Source organism: Arachis hypogaea, chromosome 12, assembly GCF_003086295.3.
Source record: "Arachis hypogaea cultivar Tifrunner chromosome 12, arahy.Tifrunner.gnm2.J5K5, whole genome shotgun sequence".
Taxonomy (NCBI): domain Eukaryota; kingdom Viridiplantae; phylum Streptophyta; class Magnoliopsida; order Fabales; family Fabaceae; genus Arachis; species Arachis hypogaea.
Genome location: NC_092047.1, coordinates 95,498,282 through 95,517,973, shown reverse-complemented (window position 1 = coordinate 95,517,973; position 19,692 = coordinate 95,498,282). Strand labels below are relative to the sequence as shown.

The window sequence follows — 19,692 nt, the reverse complement described above, 5'->3', positions numbered from 1 at the left end:
GGTTGGTGCCGTCCGGCCACGTCAATGGCGGAGGAGAGGGAGGAGTTTTAATGCTGTGAGAAATGAGGGGATGAGGATTTTCGGCGCTGAGGATTGGAGAGTGAAGAGGGAGTTAGGGTTACTAGTGCGCCTACGCATTTCACTCATTTGGAGTGAGTGGGGTTGTTTTTGGGGGGAATTTAGATGTTTTAAATTTTAAATTTTTATTTTAGAGGGTAAAGTCTTATTTTTTATTTTTGAATAGATTTTTTTATAATTTTTTTGTTTTTTATTTATGTATAAATGGTAAAAAATTATATTTTATTTTTTAAAATAAAATTTAAAATTTAGAGAATTTAAATTCTTTTAGAAAAGAGAATTGTGAACGGTGTGATTAATTTAAAAATTTTTAAGAGAACTAGTTCTTAATAGTAATTTAGTATAATTATAATATTATAATATATTAAAATTATTTTAAAAATATCAAATATTTATTTATTAATTTATTAATGAGTTAAAATAATTATTTTAATTTAAAATATAAAATTATTTAATTATTTTATTTTTCATAAAATTAAATTTAAATTTTAATTATTTAAATTAAATTTTTTTATTTTTATTATCTTACAATTATTTACATTTTAATTATGTATAATAAATAATTATTAAAAAATTATTTAAAAGTCTTAATTAAATAAGGTTAATTTAAAAGAAATTTAATTTAGTTTATTTTAATATTTTAAAATAAATTTTTTGAATAAATGAAATCATTTCTAACTAATTTATCAAAAACAAAAAAAAATGATAAGATCCATGGGAGAAAGAAATTACATAGAACATCCTATATAAGAAGTGAAGTTAATGTGTAATGTACGTGTTCAGTATAAAAAAAAGTAGTAAAAATTTTTATCAGTGAAGAATTTTTAACAATAATAATATATTAACAAATTTGTGGTTTAATTGAAAAAAAATTTAAGAAAAAGCTTTTGATTTGAATTATTTGAAATGTTTTAGAATTGACATCTTGCTAGAATATTATAAATTATTAGTTATTAAAAATTAGCTAGTTAATTATTAGTCACAATTTTGGTACTTTAATAATTGGATTTGGATACTCTAAAATTTGAATTACACTTTAGAGAGTAAAGTGTGATCTCTCACCATTAATTTCATAAGTGGAACCAAGAATAAATATGAAAGAGAAACTATTCAAGGGTAGAAGATCACACTTTACTCTCTAAAGTAAAATTCAAACTTTAAAGGATCCAATTCCTTAATTATTCTCTCGTTTAAAATTGCTTTAGATTAGTGACAAAATTGTGACAAATTACATTAGCGTGTTTGACAAATTTATTTTAAATTTTTCATGAATTTATATAGAGGTTAGTGATTAGTAGCAACATGAAATAAGAACAGAATAAGGACTAACATTTTTTCTGACAAATTAGTAGCAACATGAAATAAATGAGAAAAGTATATCGGTTGCTAAACGGTCGCTAATTCCTCACTAAATAAGCTTTTGATTAGTGACTCAATTGCGACCAGTTACTTCTAAAATTTTTTCGATCAACTTTGGATTTGTTATAACTCTGCGACGGATTTCCAACGAGATTAGCGAGTAATTTGCTACAAAATAGGTAGGATATAGCTTTTGCTTTGTGACAAGATTGCAGTTGCCAAGTCACTAGCTAAATTAAACTTGCGACAACTTAGCGACAAATGTATTTCGCCCGCTAATCAGCGACTTGAAATTAGCGAACGAAGTGTGTCAGTTGTTAAACGGTCGCAAATTTCTTGCAACTTAGGTCATAGGCACTCAATATCCGTATTTCCACTTTAGCGACTAATTAGCAAGGAACACTTTCCTAGTTGAATGATATATCCGTTGCGACGAGTTAGCGACGACTGTTTTCTGTTGCTACCCTAATTTTTAATTTTACAATATTATGCGACAAATTAGCGAGAAACGAATTGCTCGCTAAAAATAAAAACTTTGGCGACAAATTAGCTAGGAATTTGTCCATCGCAGAATGCATTTCAAGTCTTTGTGATAGATTAGCTAGGGACATTGTTCCTCACTAATTAGAGTTTTTCACACAAAGTTTATTTAGCGACGAACTAGTGTGTGAATTGTTTCTCGCTAATTGTATATCAAACACTTGCGATGGAATAGTGACAATAATATCCCTCGCTACTTTACTTTTATTCGATTGAACTCCTAAGTGACTGATTTGCTAGAACATTGTCACTCGCTAATTAATTTGTGAGAAATTAGCGAGGAAATTTTCCTCGCTCTTTTTTTAGCTACAAAAGTCAATCTGTGAGAAACAAACTTACTCGTAAATCTCTCGCTAATCAGTCGTTTTTCTCAAGTTCGGGTATTTTGTGACCGCTGATTAATTTTGTCGTTAGTGCATCGCTAATTCCTCGCAAGTTAGTGACGGATTAGTGACAAAAAATATTTCTCGCAAAAATTTGTCGCTAATTTGTCAAATTCTTGTAGTGATTTTTTATATCCATGCATAATTCTAATTGATAAAATATTCTTTTAAGATTATTAAGTTTTATGTTCATTGTCCCTTCTTTCTGTATCACATTATCCTCTTCTCTAACAATTGGCAGTACATACCCTACCTGCGGATATCAAACTCGGCCCAACCTGTTCGGATAGGGTAAAGATCGGTCTGAGTAATATAGTGAAGGAGGTGAGAGTTAAACTCACAACTTCCCTCATGTAATGACTTGTAATAAGTGAGCAATCACTAAACTAGTTAGTAAATTTAGTAATTTAGAACATTTGTATATTTATAAAGTTAACATAAAATAAAAATAAAATAAAAATAAAAATAAAAATCATATATGATTGATCATTCAGAAATCCTAAAACCTAAGTAAAAGTGTCGCTTCTTCTCAAATAAAACCCATTCGGCCATAAGCCATTCCCCCATTGTTGCAAGCCTACCTCTCCTTCGGTCCTTCCTCCTTCCTCCTTTGTGCTATCTTCTCCTCGCTATGTTGTGCTTCGTGCCCTCTTCTTCTCGCTATGTCGCTACTTCGTGCCCTTCTCTCCTTATTACGTTGTGCTATGCTGCTGCTCTGTACTTTTCTTGATAATTTTTCAGTATGCTTGTTTGTTCTACATTTTTGGCAGTTTATTCTGTAATTTGATCTCTAAGATTTATTGATTTTATCCCAATTAATATTCATTATCTGTTTTACTGATTGATTGTGTAGGCAATAAATTTAGGTTTATTTTACGGTTTTTATGCATGTTTTCTATCTTAATAATTTTTTAGCATGCTTGAATTTTTAATGTTCACTATTTATTTTTCTGATTGTGTAGGCAATTAAATTTAGAAGATAGTACAAACATAGATGTAGTGGCTCAAGAACAACAAGAAGAAACTCCTGTTAAAGAAACTGCTAATTTTGTTCCGGACGAGTTTGCCTCAGTTGAAAATAGCAACAAATCTTCATTGAAAAGTGTTTATTAGCAATACTTTAGTAGATATAAGAGAGAAAAGAGTGGAAGGCAAAGTGCAACCATTATAAATCTGTTATTGGGCAGCATATCATAAAAGATGTTATTTATGTTTTTAATTTCTTAATTTGTTTAGAAATTATAATTGTGTTAAAATTATATATAATAAAATTGTTGTATTTGATTTTGAGGTAGAAAACCTAATTATCAAACTGCAAATGAAGATGATGATACATTTTTTAAATTGGCGGAAGAGTAACGTTGCAAGAAGTTGGAATTAGAAGAAATGTCTGAAGATGATGATGCATTCTTTGTTTATGTTATTTTAATTTTATTAAGAACTTGATGATCATGCTATTTGTAATTTTATGTTGGATTTCTTTAAGATTTTATTGTTTTTAATTTTAATTTTAACTTAGTTTTTTATTTTTTATTTTATTAATATAATAATATGTATGTTTGTAATTTTATGTTATATTTCTTTAAGATTTTATTGTTTTTAATTTTAATTTAAATTTAGTTTTTATTTTTTATTTTATTAATATGTATGAAATTTGAAATGATTGAATTTTATATTTGTTTTGAAAAAAATTGATCTTTCTATGGATAGAATAGGGTAGGTTTAGAACTTTAGGGTGCGGGTAGGATTAGGGTTGAAAGATTCTCATCCCGCAGGTAGAATAGAGTAGAGTTTTAATGAAATTTTCAACCCGCGCTAGGGTAGGCTAGCGCTACCCATTGCCGGCCCTCCTTCTCTTTACTCGGTCGCAATCAATTATCACTATGTATTTTTATCACAACTCTCAATCTTGTATAACCCTTCGTTGTGTTAACTTATATAATAGTTGAAGACTTACTAAAATAATTGTTTTTTTCTGTGTCATTTAAATATCTAAATATATAACTATTATAACGAATCTTTTTACGTTGTTATAGTTTTAATGTTACATACCAATAAATAATATTGTAAAATATAATTTTAATTTATTTTTTATAATATAATAAAAAAATAAAAACAAAAATATATAAACTCAAATATCAAATTAAGAATTTTTAATAAAAAATATATTAAATCAAACTATGAAATAAATATGTAACTATAAAAGAAATTGAGTTGATAAGAAATAAAAATAAAAACCCAACCTCGCATTTGTTCAAAAAAAGGACACTTCGATCCCTCTATTACAAAATCTGTTAAATAGTAATGAAAATTAATTTTGTAAGAGTTTTATTTGTAATTTGTTAGGGTTTTAAACCCCTAAAGTTTTTTTCAACAGTACAACCAACTATGACCACTACTACCACCACTTTTATTCTCATCGTTATCACTTTTATCTCTACTATTTCTATTATGTATCTATATTTTATCACTATCATTATCTCCTCTATCGTCATCATCACCAAATATCATCAACATTAATATTATCTTTTTTATTTCTTATTTGATGCTATTTTTTCTTTTAAAAGGTCTTCATATTGCAATTTTTTTTTTGCGATATCATTTTTAGCAATGGTCTTTCTCCACTTAACCACCACCGATGAAAAAAATTTTCGAAAACAAACTTACTAATAATTTGTGGGAGTTCAAAATTAATTTTCGTTACTATTTAACAAATTTTTTTAACAAAAAAATCGTATTATTCTAAAATAAAAAGGTTAAAAGTCGAAATTCTATTTTTTTTGGGATAAAAGAACCTTGGTGAAAATAAATAAAGAAAATAAATAAAAATCGAGTTGGATCTTTACTTATGAAATAGAGAGAACACTAAATTCAGCAATTAAAATACAAATAATAAAGTATTCATCGTACCATGCTTCTCTTTATATCATGAGTGCAAGGATGTGCTATGGTTGAAGAAAGGTTAAAAAAATTTAAATAAGAAAAATGAAGGCATTTAATAATAGATTAGAGAAGATAACTGAAGGAAAATAATTGTAGATTTTACTGTTCAAATCTCTAAATTATTAAAAAAATGACATCATCCCTATCCAAAAAAGATTGAAGGAAAAAAAATTTATTTTCTAAAACCCTTTCCTTACCCGTCTTAAAATTCAATCCCAACTTACAAATATTGAAACCAGTACATTCCATACTTTTTTTTCCATGAAAAATTCTTGGAATTCCAAAATGAAACATTAGCAATGTTGCGTCACTCCCTAGTCCAAGGTGCTTTAACAAGTTCTGGACTAAGAACTTTTTGCCATCTGTGCAGACATTGAACATCTGATCTATCAGGGAAAAACTCGGCTGCATTCACATTTTAAATTGGTGTCATGAAATTGAGCATAATTCTTTCAGTAAGCAAGTGGTACAGAAAATATTATTTCTTATGATTCGCATAGACAAATTCCTGTGGTTCAACTTCATAATAATTCTCCTTCACAGAACAAATTGGAAACAAATATTGTTTACTACCATATCATTAAATCTAAATACCTATTTTTTTCCAACTCTTTCCCTTAAAGGCTGCAACAGCATTTCTTAATGTCTCATCCTGCAGGAGTTTGAAGAGCACTATGTTGTGATTACATGAAAAGTCAAGTGGTAAAAATGACAAGAAAATATCTTGGTCTCAATTTGAAATGTTACAGAACAATAAATACATTGGCATTTTTAGCATATAAAGATGTATACTAAGAAGCACTAAATCAACTAATATGAATTCACTATTAATCAACTTCTTAAAACAGTAAGAATATGTATCACCAAAACATTAAAGACAATAAATAAAAATAACAACAACTATCTCCAAGTGCAATTACTAACCTCCTCTGCTGTCCAACCACCATTTGCTCGCCTTACAGGACCGGTGGTTCTCCTGTGTGTAACACAATATTCAAGCGGTGAAAATTAATTATTGAAGATCACAAGAAAGATCCAAAATGGAACAAAGCAGATATCCGTAGCAAGAACAAAAAATCAGCTGCTATTGCTAAATGCAAACATTAAGCAAAATCAAGCAGGCACACCATATATCGACACAAAACGACACCGTTATCAAGGTACAATATCATTGATTGACAAAAAGCAATGAAAAAAAGCACATGAATACCGATGAGGGGATGAAGCCGATGCCTGGCTACCTATCCCTTGGGACATAGTGGAGCTCGCAAGAGATTGACGGAAAGAAAGAGAGAACAAAAAAAGAAAAAGAAGGAGCAGTTTCGAAAACTCCTTGTTGCCCGTTGAACAAAAACAGAAGTTTTGATTTCAAAATTCAACTTTTAAATTAAAATTCAATTACAGATACTTGCGTCTTCCGTTTTGTTTTTGCCCGTCTTAAATGGTAAACCCGTTTTTAGTAATTTCTAGGGATTATGGATTTATTGATTATTCGTAATGAATTAACCCTTTTTAGTTTGAATTTAATTTTGATGGATTGTGTAAAATTATTTTACACTAGCATTTAATCATATAATATCACATTAATAAAAATAATTATCTTTTATATTAACCACGTAAATGATTATTTAAGAGGCTAATAAATTATAGATCAAATGACATAGTCTCTCCATACTTATCTAAGAGGTTACCAGTTCGAATTTCCTATCTTTGGTAAAAAAAAATGATCATTTAAAAAAACGGTTATAATTATATTATGTGAAATATTTTACACGGTTAACATATCAAAATTAAAATCTTTTAGTTTTGATAATTTAAATTAAATTTTATTAAACAAGATGAGTTAGTATGTATAGCCAAATTTTTCTTTGCACCTATCTCATTTGCAAATCAAATATTTGGAGTTTGAAAAAAAATACATATCTTGTTTACTAGTATAAATAATATATGTGTATTATTATAAAAAAAAATATAATTAAAATAATATCAATAATCTAAATTTTTAGCGTGTAATTAGTAATTAAAAAAGTTGATAAAAAAATTAGAATGAATGATATTTTTAAACAATTAATACTAAAAAAAAGTACATAAAATATTTTAGATTAAATTATACTTCGAATTAGATTAATTTAAATTTAAAAAAAATTCTATAGGTTTAAGTTACACAATAATTATGCCAACTCTCTCTAGTAAAGGATCCTATGCAACAAATAGGATTCAACCATTGCACCATTTTGGAAAATATTTCCACGATCTTGGAGAAATACCAAAATACACATTTAGAAATATTTAAAATTGAACTAAACCAAACTAAATCGATAAACCAAAGAAAACAAAATGAAAATTAAATACTAAAAATTTGAAATTTAAAATTTATTGTTTTTAATTGGATTGGTTCAATTATCAGTTCTACAACACAAATAGAAAGAAATCAAATTAAAAGTATAATTTTTATTCTATTCTTGTTATTATAATTTTATCATAAATCTCATTATAAGCTTTAACGTATCACATATATGTCTCTTAGTCTCAAACCCTATTAGAAATGATCAAGAACAAATTTTTCATTTTTATTTTTGATTCATTGTGTTTAAAATATGAAATTAATTTTGTTAAATTTTGAATTATCTTACAAATCATGTTGTATGATTGAAGATAATGATATTGAATTTTATACTTTTAAATAATTTAGTATTTTATGGTATACTATTGGCTGAAAAGAATATTATACAAATTTAATTTTTATTACACTAAATATGACTAAGATGGTTTAGTTTTCTTATAATTTTAAAACTAAAAAAAAACAAACAAAACTAATCCAATTAAATTCAATGCGGTTTGATTGGTCTCAGACAAAAAGTAATCAAATCAAGAGTGATTAATGGTGGATGAAGCAGAAGCGAAAATATTGGTTTAAGTAACGTAAATATTGGAGCAAAAGGTATATCATCTTAGGTAGTAGAGGTGTGCATGGGTTGGGTGAAACTGAATTTGATGTGATTTAGATTTGTCTCGAAATATATATCGATCCTATTTATTAGACCCAAATTCGATCCTAAACCCGATGAAATCTATACATTTTCGGATCACGATTATATCGGGTAAAAACTGGGTAAAAATCAGACCGTTAACATTATATTACCTTGATACCTTTTTAGAAGCTACCATGTGAAAATATCCAAATTTCCAAGACTCCAACTACTATTTGACATGGTAAAATTCACTTAGAAAAATATAATAAGAAGCAACTCTTCTTTGAAATTAAAGGATAACCATAATCAATACTAATATTGTCTAATAACACCAAATATTTAAATCAATACAAATAACACAATATTATGCATTAGTCTAAAATCTTATACATTTTAAACATAAAACATTAACTTATAGTCTTATAATAACTAATAACACAAAATATTAAGATTTACAATACTTAAATTCTATATAAGAATATCCATCATCCATCACTAATAACACAAAATATTAATTGTGTATGATGACCAGACCACCGAACCGAGTTCGGGTGACCTGAACTATGGCTCGGACTCGACCCAAAATAATGATCGGATCTATTTTTGAGACCTTTACCCAAGGTTGCGAGAACCGGACCGGTCAATAAACCAGTGAGGTCACTGGTTCAATGGTTCACTGGTTCGACCAAAGTTCAATCGGAGTTCAACCGGTTTAATTAAATATTAAATAAAAGGCAGTGAAGGAGGCTCGGCGTTCTCTAGTAAGCTGCATAACCTACACTCAATAGTGAAAAAAAAAACCAGTTATGTGGCCACTTCTTAAAAAAATTATGTGTGTCCTTATTCATTATCATCTCAAAATGACAATATCTTGTATCATACCTTTTGTTCTAGAACCACCAAATCCTTCTTTAATTTTGAGATCGTCGAATTTTTCCTACTTATGATGTCTTCTAGTTCAGTAGCTCTCTGTTTTAAACAGTATCATAAGTGATTAGTAAACCAGACAAAAGGAGAATTTGAATGCAATGTGAATGAGTATTATCACCTTGTAATTAGCAGTCTCAGAGGATTTCATGAAGCAGCAAACAAATTCATGAAGCCAGCAAACAAATTTATGAACAAATAACCTCAGAATCATGAAGCCAGCAAACAAACAAATAATGAAGCCAGTAAACACTCAGAAAATCAAATTCATGAAGCAGCAAACAAAAATCAGAAGCAGCAAACAAAAATCATGAAGCAATCAAAAACAAATTCACTGATGAACAAATAACCTCAGCAAATAAATCAAAAATAAAAATCATGAAGCAGCAAACAAAAATCAGAAGCAGCAAACAAAAATCATGAAGCAATATAAAATAAATTCACTGATGAAGGAGGCGAGATCAGAAAATCAACCACAGAACCTCAGATTCAGAAGGAGGTGAGATCAGAAAATCAAAATCAAGAAGGCAGCAAATAAATCGAAATCAGTAAAAAAAAAAAACAAAAATCAGAAGGCAGCAAAATCGCAAACAAATTCAAGCATAGAACCTCAGAAGCAAGCGAGCTCATTGTAGAGGTACCAGACTCAATCAAGAAGAAGAGGAAAGGGAGAGGGAAGATTGAGAGTGCAGAAACAGAGAAAGCAGAGAGAAGGAGAGAAAAACTGAATCTGTATTGATTTGGTTTTGTTAACTGTGAATCTTCTGGCTCAGCATTTTGGCTTGAGACTTAACTATATATACAAGGGTAAATCCAGCTGTCATAACTAACTTCTAACACGTGCTGCAATTACAAAAGCTAACTCTAACAGTAATGCCTAACTAATTGTGTTTACTAACAGCACTAGCTAACTTTACTTGGCTAACTCAACTCTCTCATCACCCCTGCTGATTGGCCTTTTTGGTTGTTGCTTCAGACTTGTTAACTGAACAACTCCATCATGACCCCTACTGATTGGTCTCTCTGCTGTTGCTTCATTATTCCTTTTTGAGTTTTCAGGATGCTCCTTGACTGCTTCCTCCCTTGACTCTTCTTGATTGAGTCCAGCAACATTGAGCTTCTTCAAGTCTTCCACCATTAGCTTAGATCTGAATTCTAGAAACGTAGCACTTGGCAAGGACTTTGTCAACACATCAGCTAGTTGTATTGTACCAGGGACATGACTAACTTGAACCACCTGTTTAGCCACATAGTCTCGAACAAATTGCAAATCAGTTTCAAAGTGCTTAGACTTTGAGTGCAGAATTGGATTGGCAGCAAGCAATACAGCACTTAGATTATCACAGAACATTGAAGGGGGTGTTGAGAGTTTGGCACGAAGCTCAATCATGAGACCCTTAATCCAGATTAATTCAGCCACAAGATCAGCCATAGCTCTATATTCAGCTTCAGTGCTGGACCTGGCAACAGCACCTTGCTTCTTTGAGCTCCAGGAAATTAGATTTTCTCCAAGAAAAACACAGAAGCCTCCAGTGGATTTTCTGTCATCCGGATCTCCTCCCCAATCAGAGTCACTGTATGCTCTAATGTTGTGAATGGTAGTTTTATGCAAGTGTAACCCAAAACTTGCTGTACCACTTACATATCTAAGCATCCTTTTTACTAGCTTCCAATGCTCATCTAAAGGTGTTTGCATGAACTGAGACACCTTGCCAACACTATAGGCTAATTCTGGTCGAGTGATGGTTAGGTACTGCAGGCTACCCACCACTGACCTGTATAGCTTTGGGTTTTTGAATACTGAACCACCAAATGCAGAGAACTTTACTGAAGAAGGCAAAGGAGTCTGACATGGTTTGCAATTTTCCATATCCGCCTTCTTGAGTAGGTCTCTGACATACTTCTCTTGTGAGAGTATTAGACCACCCCTAGCAGTTTTAGTGACTTGAACACCTAGAAAATAATGCAGTTCACCCATGTCCTTTAGTGCAAACCGATTGTTCAACTGCTGAATTACTTGAGAAACTGCTTCATCAGAGTCCCCCTGTGATGAGTATATCATCTACATATACCAATACAATTACCACTGAGTTATGCCTAAGATTGATGAAGACAGAGACATCAGATTTTGTGGCATTAAACCCCAAGTGTTGCAAGGCTGTGGACAGCTTGTGATACCAGGCCCTTGGTGCCTGCTTTAAGCCATAGAGAGCCTTTGTGAGCTTGCATACTAAGCTGCCATCACCAACTTCATATCCCTTTGGCTGTTTCATGTAGACATCCTCGGCCAAGTCACCATGCAGAAAGGCATTATTTACATCAAGTTGCCTAATTTTCCAGCTTTTGGATAGAGCTAGTGTGAGCACAATTCTGATTGAGGTAGGCTTTACCACAGGGCTGTAGGTCTCAGTGAAGTCAAAGCCAGGCCTTTGAGAAAAGCCCTGAGCTACCAATCGAGCTTTGTATTTTTGCAGGGAGCCATCTGCATTGTACTTGGCTCGAAACACCCATTTACTCCCAACAGCTTCTCTGCTTTCAGGTAAAGTGACTAACTTCCATGTGTGGTTTTTCATTAGAGCATCATACTCTGCATCCATAGCAGCCTTCCAGGCTGGGTGAGACAAGGCATCTTTTACTGTCCTAGGTTCAATAGCAGCTAGGAGAGCTTTGGGTTTGAACACCCCATTTTTACTCCTTGTGATCATTGGGTGAGTGTTTAGAGGTAGGGTTTGAAGATCTGGATGATTGTCAGATACAACTTCTAGGTCAGAAATAGGGACTGGGATTGGTGTGTTAGAGGGAGCTGAGGGTGCAGGGAAGGTGGAAGCAGAATGACTAGAGGTATTAGAGATAGAGGGTGTTGCTGAGGCTGCTTGTGTAGGTAAAGAGTGTGAGGATAATTGAGGCTGTATAGCTGCTGATGTTTGTGACTGATTGAGTTGGTTTGAGGTATTTGACAAGGAAGGTTGTGGGAGCTGGGTTGGACATCTTTTGATAAGTGGAATGGTTGGAGACAAATGAATATGGGATGGAGCTTTTTCTGGGTTAGGGGAGGATATGAAGGTTCCAGTTTTGAAGGGAAATTGAGACTCATCAAAAATTACATTGCTGGAAACAATTATTTTGCCTTGTGGAGTAAGGCATCTGTAGCCCTTGTGAACTGCACTGTAGCCTAAAAACACACAGGCTGCTGATCTAAACTCAAGTTTGTGTCTGTTGTAGGGTCGCAAATGCGGAAAGCATAAACAGCCAAAGGTTTTCAACCTGGAGTAGTCACACTTCTTTCCAAATAGTTTCTCAAAGGGTGACTGATCTTTCAAGACTGGAGTAGGCAACCTGTTTATTAGGTGTATTGCCATGACAAAGGCCTCCCCCCAATACTGCATTGGCATGCCAGCTCCAGCCAGGATAGCTAAGGCTTTCTCCACAACATGCCTATGTTTCCTCTCTGCACTGCCATTCTGCTGATGTTCGTGTGGACAGGAGAACCTGTGCATGATCCCTTGCACCTGTAAATCTTTAGCTAGGCTCACATATTCAGCCGCATTGTCAGATTGAAATATTTTGATTGTAGAGTTTAATTGCAGTTCAACCATTTGTTGGAAATACTTGAAAACAGATTTGAGTTGAGAGCGAGTTTTAATAAGATATAACCAAGTAAATTTGCTGTAAGCATCAACAAAATTGACAAAGTAAAAATTTTCATTCAAGTCAGGAATGGGTGCAGGACCCCAAATATCTGAATAAACTAGCTGTAAAGGAGCAGTATAGGCAGTAGTTGAAGGAGGATAAGGAAGAGCATGAGATTTGCCAATGCAACAAGAATCACACAGATTTTTATTATTTGAATGAGCAACAATATTACATGATTTCAAAACAGAAGAGACGACATTATTAGAGGCATGACCCAATCGATTATGCCATAGAAGAAAGGGATTAGGTGTGGACACAGCTGAGATAAAGGCAGCTGTCTTATTTGATGGGGTGAAGTTCAGAAATTTGTACATCCCTCTTTCAACTTTTTCATGTATGACAACCTCTCTAGTTCCCTGAGATTTTACACAACAGCCATTAGAGTGGAATTCAAAGTAAACATTGTTATCGCAGCAGAATCGATATACACTGAGTAAGTTTTTGGTGATGTCAGGGACATGAAGTAACTTGTGTAGCAAAAACTCTTTATTACTCAAATCAGTTTTAAAATAAGATTTTCCAACAAGGTTAATGTGCAAACCTGATCCGTTTCCTACAACCACCTGGTCTGTCCCTTCATAATTCTCCTTTTGCATCAGGTTTTGTTGATCAGCAGTCATGTGGTGCGTTGCACCTGAGTCTGGATACCAATTCTGGTCTTGCAATGTTGCTGGTGTGTTCAGTACGTTGCTCAAATTTGCTTGTGGTTCTTGGAGTGGCTGGGAGCTTATCCTGTCACCTTGACCTCTCGGACTGTCATTTCTCTCATACCTATACCAACACGTCTTTGCTGTATGTCCAAGTTTATAACAAACTTGGCAAACTGGTCTTTCTCTCACAAATCTTGATTCTTCAGCATTAGTGAACCTGGGATCATAGCCATTCCCAAATCTTGAACCGTTGCCAAACCTCACATCATCATGGAATTGAGCATCAGATTTGTAATTGTGGTCACTCCTATCAGACCTGTAGTTGTGATTGTTGGACCTGAACTGTCCTTGTCCGTTATAATAGCCCCTGTCATATCTGAAATTATTGCTGCTTCCATGAGTTCCTCTGGCTGATCTGCCCCCTCTGCCTCTATAGTCATTTCTGAATCCTCCTCTTGTGTTGTAGCCTTGGGAATATCCTCCACCTTCGGCCACATTTGCTTGTATGAATGAGTCTGACTTTCTGAACCTTTCCAGCATACTTTCATGAGTCAATAAGAGTGCCTCTAGTTCTCCAACTGTGATACTTACTGGTCTTGCTACCACTGACGTGATAACTGTGCTGTATTCCTCAGTTAAACCATTCAAGATGGCATTGACATAATCACTTTCCCGCATAGGTTCTCCTACTGAGGCCAAGGCGTCAATTGTTCCTTTAATCGCTAACACATACTCATTAACAGAACTGCCTATTTTAATTGTACTCAACTTGTTTTTCAGCTGCATTATCTTAGCTCTAATTTGAGAGGAGAAGTGGTCTTCTAACCTTTTCCAAATTTCGTACGAGTAGATGCATCCCACCATGCGAGTTGTAAACGGCTTTGTCATTGAAGCAAGAAGCCAGGACTTCAATAGAGCATCTTGCCTCTTCCAAGCTGCAAATTCTTGAGTTACTCTTCCAGATCCATCGAATCTTGTCGGTATTCTTTCACCTGTAATGTGGTGAAGCAGATCGTTGCCTTCAATTGTAGACTCAGCTTGATCTTTCCATTGTAGGAAGTTATCATCATCAAGTTTCATGAAAATCGGTGAGGAGGTGAAATTTGGAGCTGCATGCGACAAATTTGTTGAATGCTCGGTTACTAGGTTTTCTTCTGCCATTGTGATAACAGATCTGAGCTCTGATACCATGTAGAGGTACCAGACTCAATCAAGAAGAAGAGGAAAGGGAGAGGGAAGATTGAGAGTGCAGAAACAGAGAAAGCAGAGAGAAGAAGAGAAAAACTGAATCTGTATTGATTTGGTTTTGTTAACTGTGAATCTTCTGGCTCAGCATTTTGGCTTGAGACTTAACTATATATACAAGGGTAAATCCAGCTGTCATAACTAACTTCTAACACGTGCTGCAATTACAAAAGCTAACTCTAACAGTAATGCCTAACTAATTGTGTTTACTAACAGCACTAGCTAACTTCACTTGGCTAACTCAACTCTCTCATCACCCCTGTTGATTGGCCTTTTTGGTTGTTGCTTCAGACTTGTTAACTGAACAACTCCATCACTCATAAATCATAATCAGAACTCAAAAGGCAGCAAATAAATCAAGAACAGAGTCTTACCGGCGGCGAGTGAGGACGCGGTATCGGCGACGTTCGGCGACGGCGAATGAGGAGGCGGGCTCGGCGAGAAGCAGGATGCGGTGGTGGTTGCGGCTCTCAACGTTGTCGCTGCTGTGGATGGCTGTGGGTGAACTGCTTGCTTGGGTGATTTCTAGAATCTGGAGCTTGGTGGGTGAATGGTTTCTGGAAACTGGAAACTGATTGTGATTATTAGGGTTATGCGTTTTGCCGTTTTCTCCTTTCTTTTTTTTTTTTTTAAAAATTTGGCAAAACGACGTCGTTTAGCCTCTCAGATTTCAAACCAAAAAACCGCCAAAAAATCATACGGTTCTCCCGGTTCACTGATTAACCGTCGGTTCGACCGATTTTTTTACTGGTTTTTTGTCAGGAGGTTTCTGACCTTACCCGGACCGGCTAGGTGACCGGTTCTCCATTTTTCTGGTTGAACCGGCCAGTCCGGTTCGGTTTTCAGAACCATGCCTTTACCCAACCATAGACCCGATAAAATCACACAAAATTAGCCCTTAAAATGTTCGAGACCAGACCGGATCTTCGGACCGGACCAGGCCATGCACACCCCTATTAAGTAGGAAGCATCTTTAAAGCGGTATCTCGCTCAATATATGCAATTTTTATATGGTGCATTCTATGGTGTAGAAATGAAATTGTTTCTACATGTGTAGAAGGATAGATGTCAATGCATTAGTAGTTCACGCTGATGGTTTTTGGATGGAGAAGAATTAATTAGAGTACACAATTGTTGATTCATTTGACCCACAAAAAGAAAGAGAGTGTGTGACATTGTATCTGTGCCATAGAGACAACTTATTAGGTTTTTTTATTTTAATAAATTGAATAAATATTTATTTATTAAAATAAATAATTTAAAAAATTATTACCATGTAGACGAGATATATGTATTTATAAATATAAAAATATATTTTATAAAAATAATAAAAAATATTAATAATTTAAATTAGACCAAACTCTTAAAAATAGAACATTTCAATTAATATGGAAGGTGGACGATCTTAACCGTACTACTTCCATCCACTGACGTTTTTTATTAGAATTTACACTAAATCAATTCAAATAATAACAAGGCGGGATTCGAACCCCCAACACTTGCTTAAGCAAACTAGTGAGCTAACCACTAGACCAAGTTCATTAATTAGTTAGTTAAAACCGCCTATTTCTTCTGTTATTTTGAAACTGCTCATCTTTTCTAATATTTTATTTTTAAGAGTTTGATTTAATTTAAATTATTAATATTTTTTATTATTTTCAAAAATTATATTTTTATATTTACAAATACACATATCTCGTTTACACTATAAACGAGATAATTTTTTATGTATCTCGTTTACAATAAGGAGATATATGAAAATTGAAAAAATACACATATCTCGATATGGGTAAAATTATATCGTTTACAGTATAAATAAGATAAGAGATGCTGATGTATTTTCCTAATAATTTTTAAAATTATTTATTTCAAAAAATAAAATATTTATTTAATTTATTAAAATAAAAAATTCTCACATATTATTTGATTTATTGTTAATAAATATGTGTATCACTAATCAAATTAGAATTAAGTCCATTAGATGAAAAAAATTTAAAAAAAATATTTTTTTTAATATTAACCAAAATATTTTTCATAGAATTTAAAAAAAAAAAATCTGGAAACTAACTTACTTTCACTCTTAAAATTATTACTATTAAAAATGAAAGAATGTATAATTTAAGTAATAAGTAATTACTATTTCATTTACCGTGGTTAACAAATTTAATTTGTTTTTATAATTATATGTCCTAAATATATTACTAATTATTTTTATATTTTTAATATTTTACATGTTTTTTTAATTTATAAATTGAATTGATATTTTTATATTTAATATTTTTTTAGAAGAAAATATTTACTATTATTAAAGGTATCCCATTTTTTTAGAAGAAAATATTTAAATATTTGAACTAAGTTCTTCTAGACATCACCTACCAGGTCTCTAAGGAAAGAGGACCTTCTCCCCGCTTTCTATTCCTTACTCGCATGCATGGTTAAAAAAGAGGGTGGATAGAGGTGCAACCTTATTGGCTTAAATTATTAAATATAAAAATATTATCTTCTAGTTAAATATTTTCTTCTAAAAAAATGGGATACCTTTAATAATTGTAAATTATCAATTCAATTTATAAATTAAAATATGTAAAATATTAAAAATATAAAAATAATTAGTAATATATTTAAGACATATAATTATAAAAACAAATTAAATTTGTTAACCACGGTAAATGAATAGTAATTATCTATTACTTAAATTATACATTTTTTTGTTTTTAATAGTAATAATTTTAAAAGTGAAAGTAAGTTAGTCTCTAAATTTTTTTCTTTTTTAAATTTTATGAAAAATATTTTGGTTAATATTAAAAAAATATTTTTTTAAAATTTTTTTTCATCTAATAGACTTAATTCTAATTTGATTAGTGATATACATATTTATTAATAATAAATCAAATAATATGTGGGAATTTTTTATTTTAATAAATTAAATAAATATTTTATTTTCTGAAATAAATAATTTTAAAAATTATTAGGAAAATATATCAGCATTTCTTATCTTGTTTATACTGTAAACGAGATAATTTTACGCGTATCGAGATATGTGTATTTTTTCAATTTTCATATATCTCCTCACTGTAAACGAGATACATAAAAAATTATCTTGTTTATAGTGTAAACGAGATATGTGTATTTGTAAATATAAAAATATAATTTTTGAAAATAATAAAAAATATTAATAATTTAAATTAAATCAAACTCTTAAAAATAAAATATTAGAAAAGATGAGCAGTTTCAAAATAACATAAGAAATAGGCGGTTTTAACTAACTAATTAATGAACTTGGTCTAGTAGTTAGCTCACTAGTTTGCTTAAGCAAGTATTGGGGGTTCGAATCCCGTCTTGTTATTATTTGAATTGATTTAGTGTAAATTCTAATAAAAAACGTCAGTGGATGGAAATAGTACGGTTAAGATTGTCCACCTTCCATATTAATTGAAATATTCTATTTTTAAGAGTTTGGTCTAATTTAAATTATTAATATTTTTTATTATTTTTATAAAATATATTTTTATATTTATAAATACATATATCTCGTCTACGTGGTAATAATTTTTTAAATTATTTATTTTAATAAATAAAATATTTATTCAATTTATTAAAATAAAAAAACCTAATAAGTTGTCTCTATGGCACAGATACAATATCACACATTCTCTTTTTTTTTGTGGGTCAAATAAATCAACAATTGTATACTCTAGTTAATTCTTCTCCATCTAAGAGCTATCAGCGTAAACTACTAATACATTAATAACTATTCTTCTATACATGTAGAAACAATTTCATTTTTACACCATATAATACACCTTTTTATATTTGTCTTTTTCAAGTCGATTTCATGCCACTTTATTCTGGACCTATTTGCAGGAGCCCAAACTAAATTTATCAAAATCAAATCAATTCGTACTGCAAATACCATCATACACGGTATTTAACAGCTCTTCTTCATTTATAATATCCCTTTAGTAACTTTTTAATCCAAATTAGATACATTCTACTAAAATACATATAACTCTAAATCTTAAATTATAAACCTAAAAACTAAACCCTCCAAAAAATAAGAAATTTTCGAATTAAAAAGTATAAATTGGTTCCTTGTATTTTCTCTCGACATTAAAGTTTTTTGGAAGTTTCCCAACCGCTATCTTAGAAGCACTTCGGGAGCTTTGGACCACCATCTTGTCAAGCTCAATCTCCATCAACTGTTCTAGTAATCACCTTGGAACAAATAACGATTAAACTTTTTTAAAAAATTATAAATATATTTTTTTATATATAATAAAACTACTACTTTTAAAAGATTAAATTGATATGAAAAAAGTATTTTTTCTAAATAAATAATTTAATTATTTTAATTACCAAAATAAATAATTTGTAACATATTTATTAATTTATACAATATTTATTTATTTCGTTTACATTGTAAACGAGATAATAATAATTAAATATAATTTTAAAAATAATAAAAAATATTAATAATTTAAATTGGACCAAACTATTAAAAATAAAATATTTCAAATAATAGAAAAGATAAACAATCCATTTTAAATAATAGCAAAGATGAACGTCCATTTAAAATAAGCACGTTAACACGTTTATTTTGAAAGCACGTAATTACACCTTTTTTCTAACTACCCATTATTAATACATTTGCTTCTTCCATTTACTTACTTTTACTTCCATAGTTTATAATGGGTAGTTAGAAAAAAGATGTATTTATGTGTTTTCAAAGTAAATGTGTTAACGTATTTATTTTAAATAGAAAGTCTATTATTTCTATTATTTAAAATGGACTGTTTATCTTTCTTATTATTTAAAATTGTCTATCTTTCCTATTATTTGAAACATTCTATTTTTAAGAGTTTGGTTCAATTTAAATTATTAATATTTTTATTATTTAAAAAA

At 31.1% G+C, this 19,692-nt stretch overlaps 2 protein-coding genes across 2 annotated transcripts; both read right to left on the bottom strand.

Moving 5' to 3' along the window:
- Window positions 1-5,380: 5,380 nt before the first annotated feature.
- LOC112729344 (transcription factor MYB3R-5) lies at window positions 5,381-6,701 on the bottom strand. Its single transcript, XM_025779585.3, has 4 exons — window positions 6,514-6,701; window positions 6,228-6,279; window positions 5,898-5,955; window positions 5,381-5,708 (listed from the first exon to the last, which is right to left on the bottom strand). Exons 1-4 carry the CDS (start codon window positions 6,558-6,560, stop codon window positions 5,611-5,613), a joined length of 255 nt encoding a protein of 84 aa, XP_025635370.1. The 5' UTR covers window positions 6,561-6,701; the 3' UTR covers window positions 5,381-5,610.
- A 3,414-nt stretch (window positions 6,702-10,115) lies between these two features.
- Window positions 10,116-11,180, bottom strand: LOC112730287 (uncharacterized mitochondrial protein AtMg00810-like). The gene has a single exon (XM_025780380.1). The coding sequence runs from the start codon at window positions 11,178-11,180 to the stop codon at window positions 10,116-10,118; it is 1,065 nt and encodes a 354-aa protein (XP_025636165.1).
- Window positions 11,181-19,692: the final 8,512 nt, after the last annotated feature.

Bases quoted from the DNA above. Each gene is read 5' to 3' on its own strand.
- LOC112729344 (XM_025779585.3), bottom strand. From the start codon at position 6,560: ATGTCCCAAGGGATAGGTAGCCAGGCATCGGCTTCATCCCCTCATCG. The intron at 5,956-6,227 runs GTTAGTAATTGC...AAACTCCTGCAG, and splicing joins GTGGTTGGACAGCAGAGGAG to GATGAGACATTAAGAAATGC. The intron at 5,709-5,897 runs GTATTTAGATTT...ATGTGAATGCAG, and splicing joins AAAGAGTTGGAAAAAAATAG to CCGAGTTTTTCCCTGATAGA.
- LOC112730287 (XM_025780380.1), bottom strand. From the start codon at position 11,180: ATGGGTGAACTGCATTATTTTCTAGGTGTTCAAGTCACTAAAACTGCT.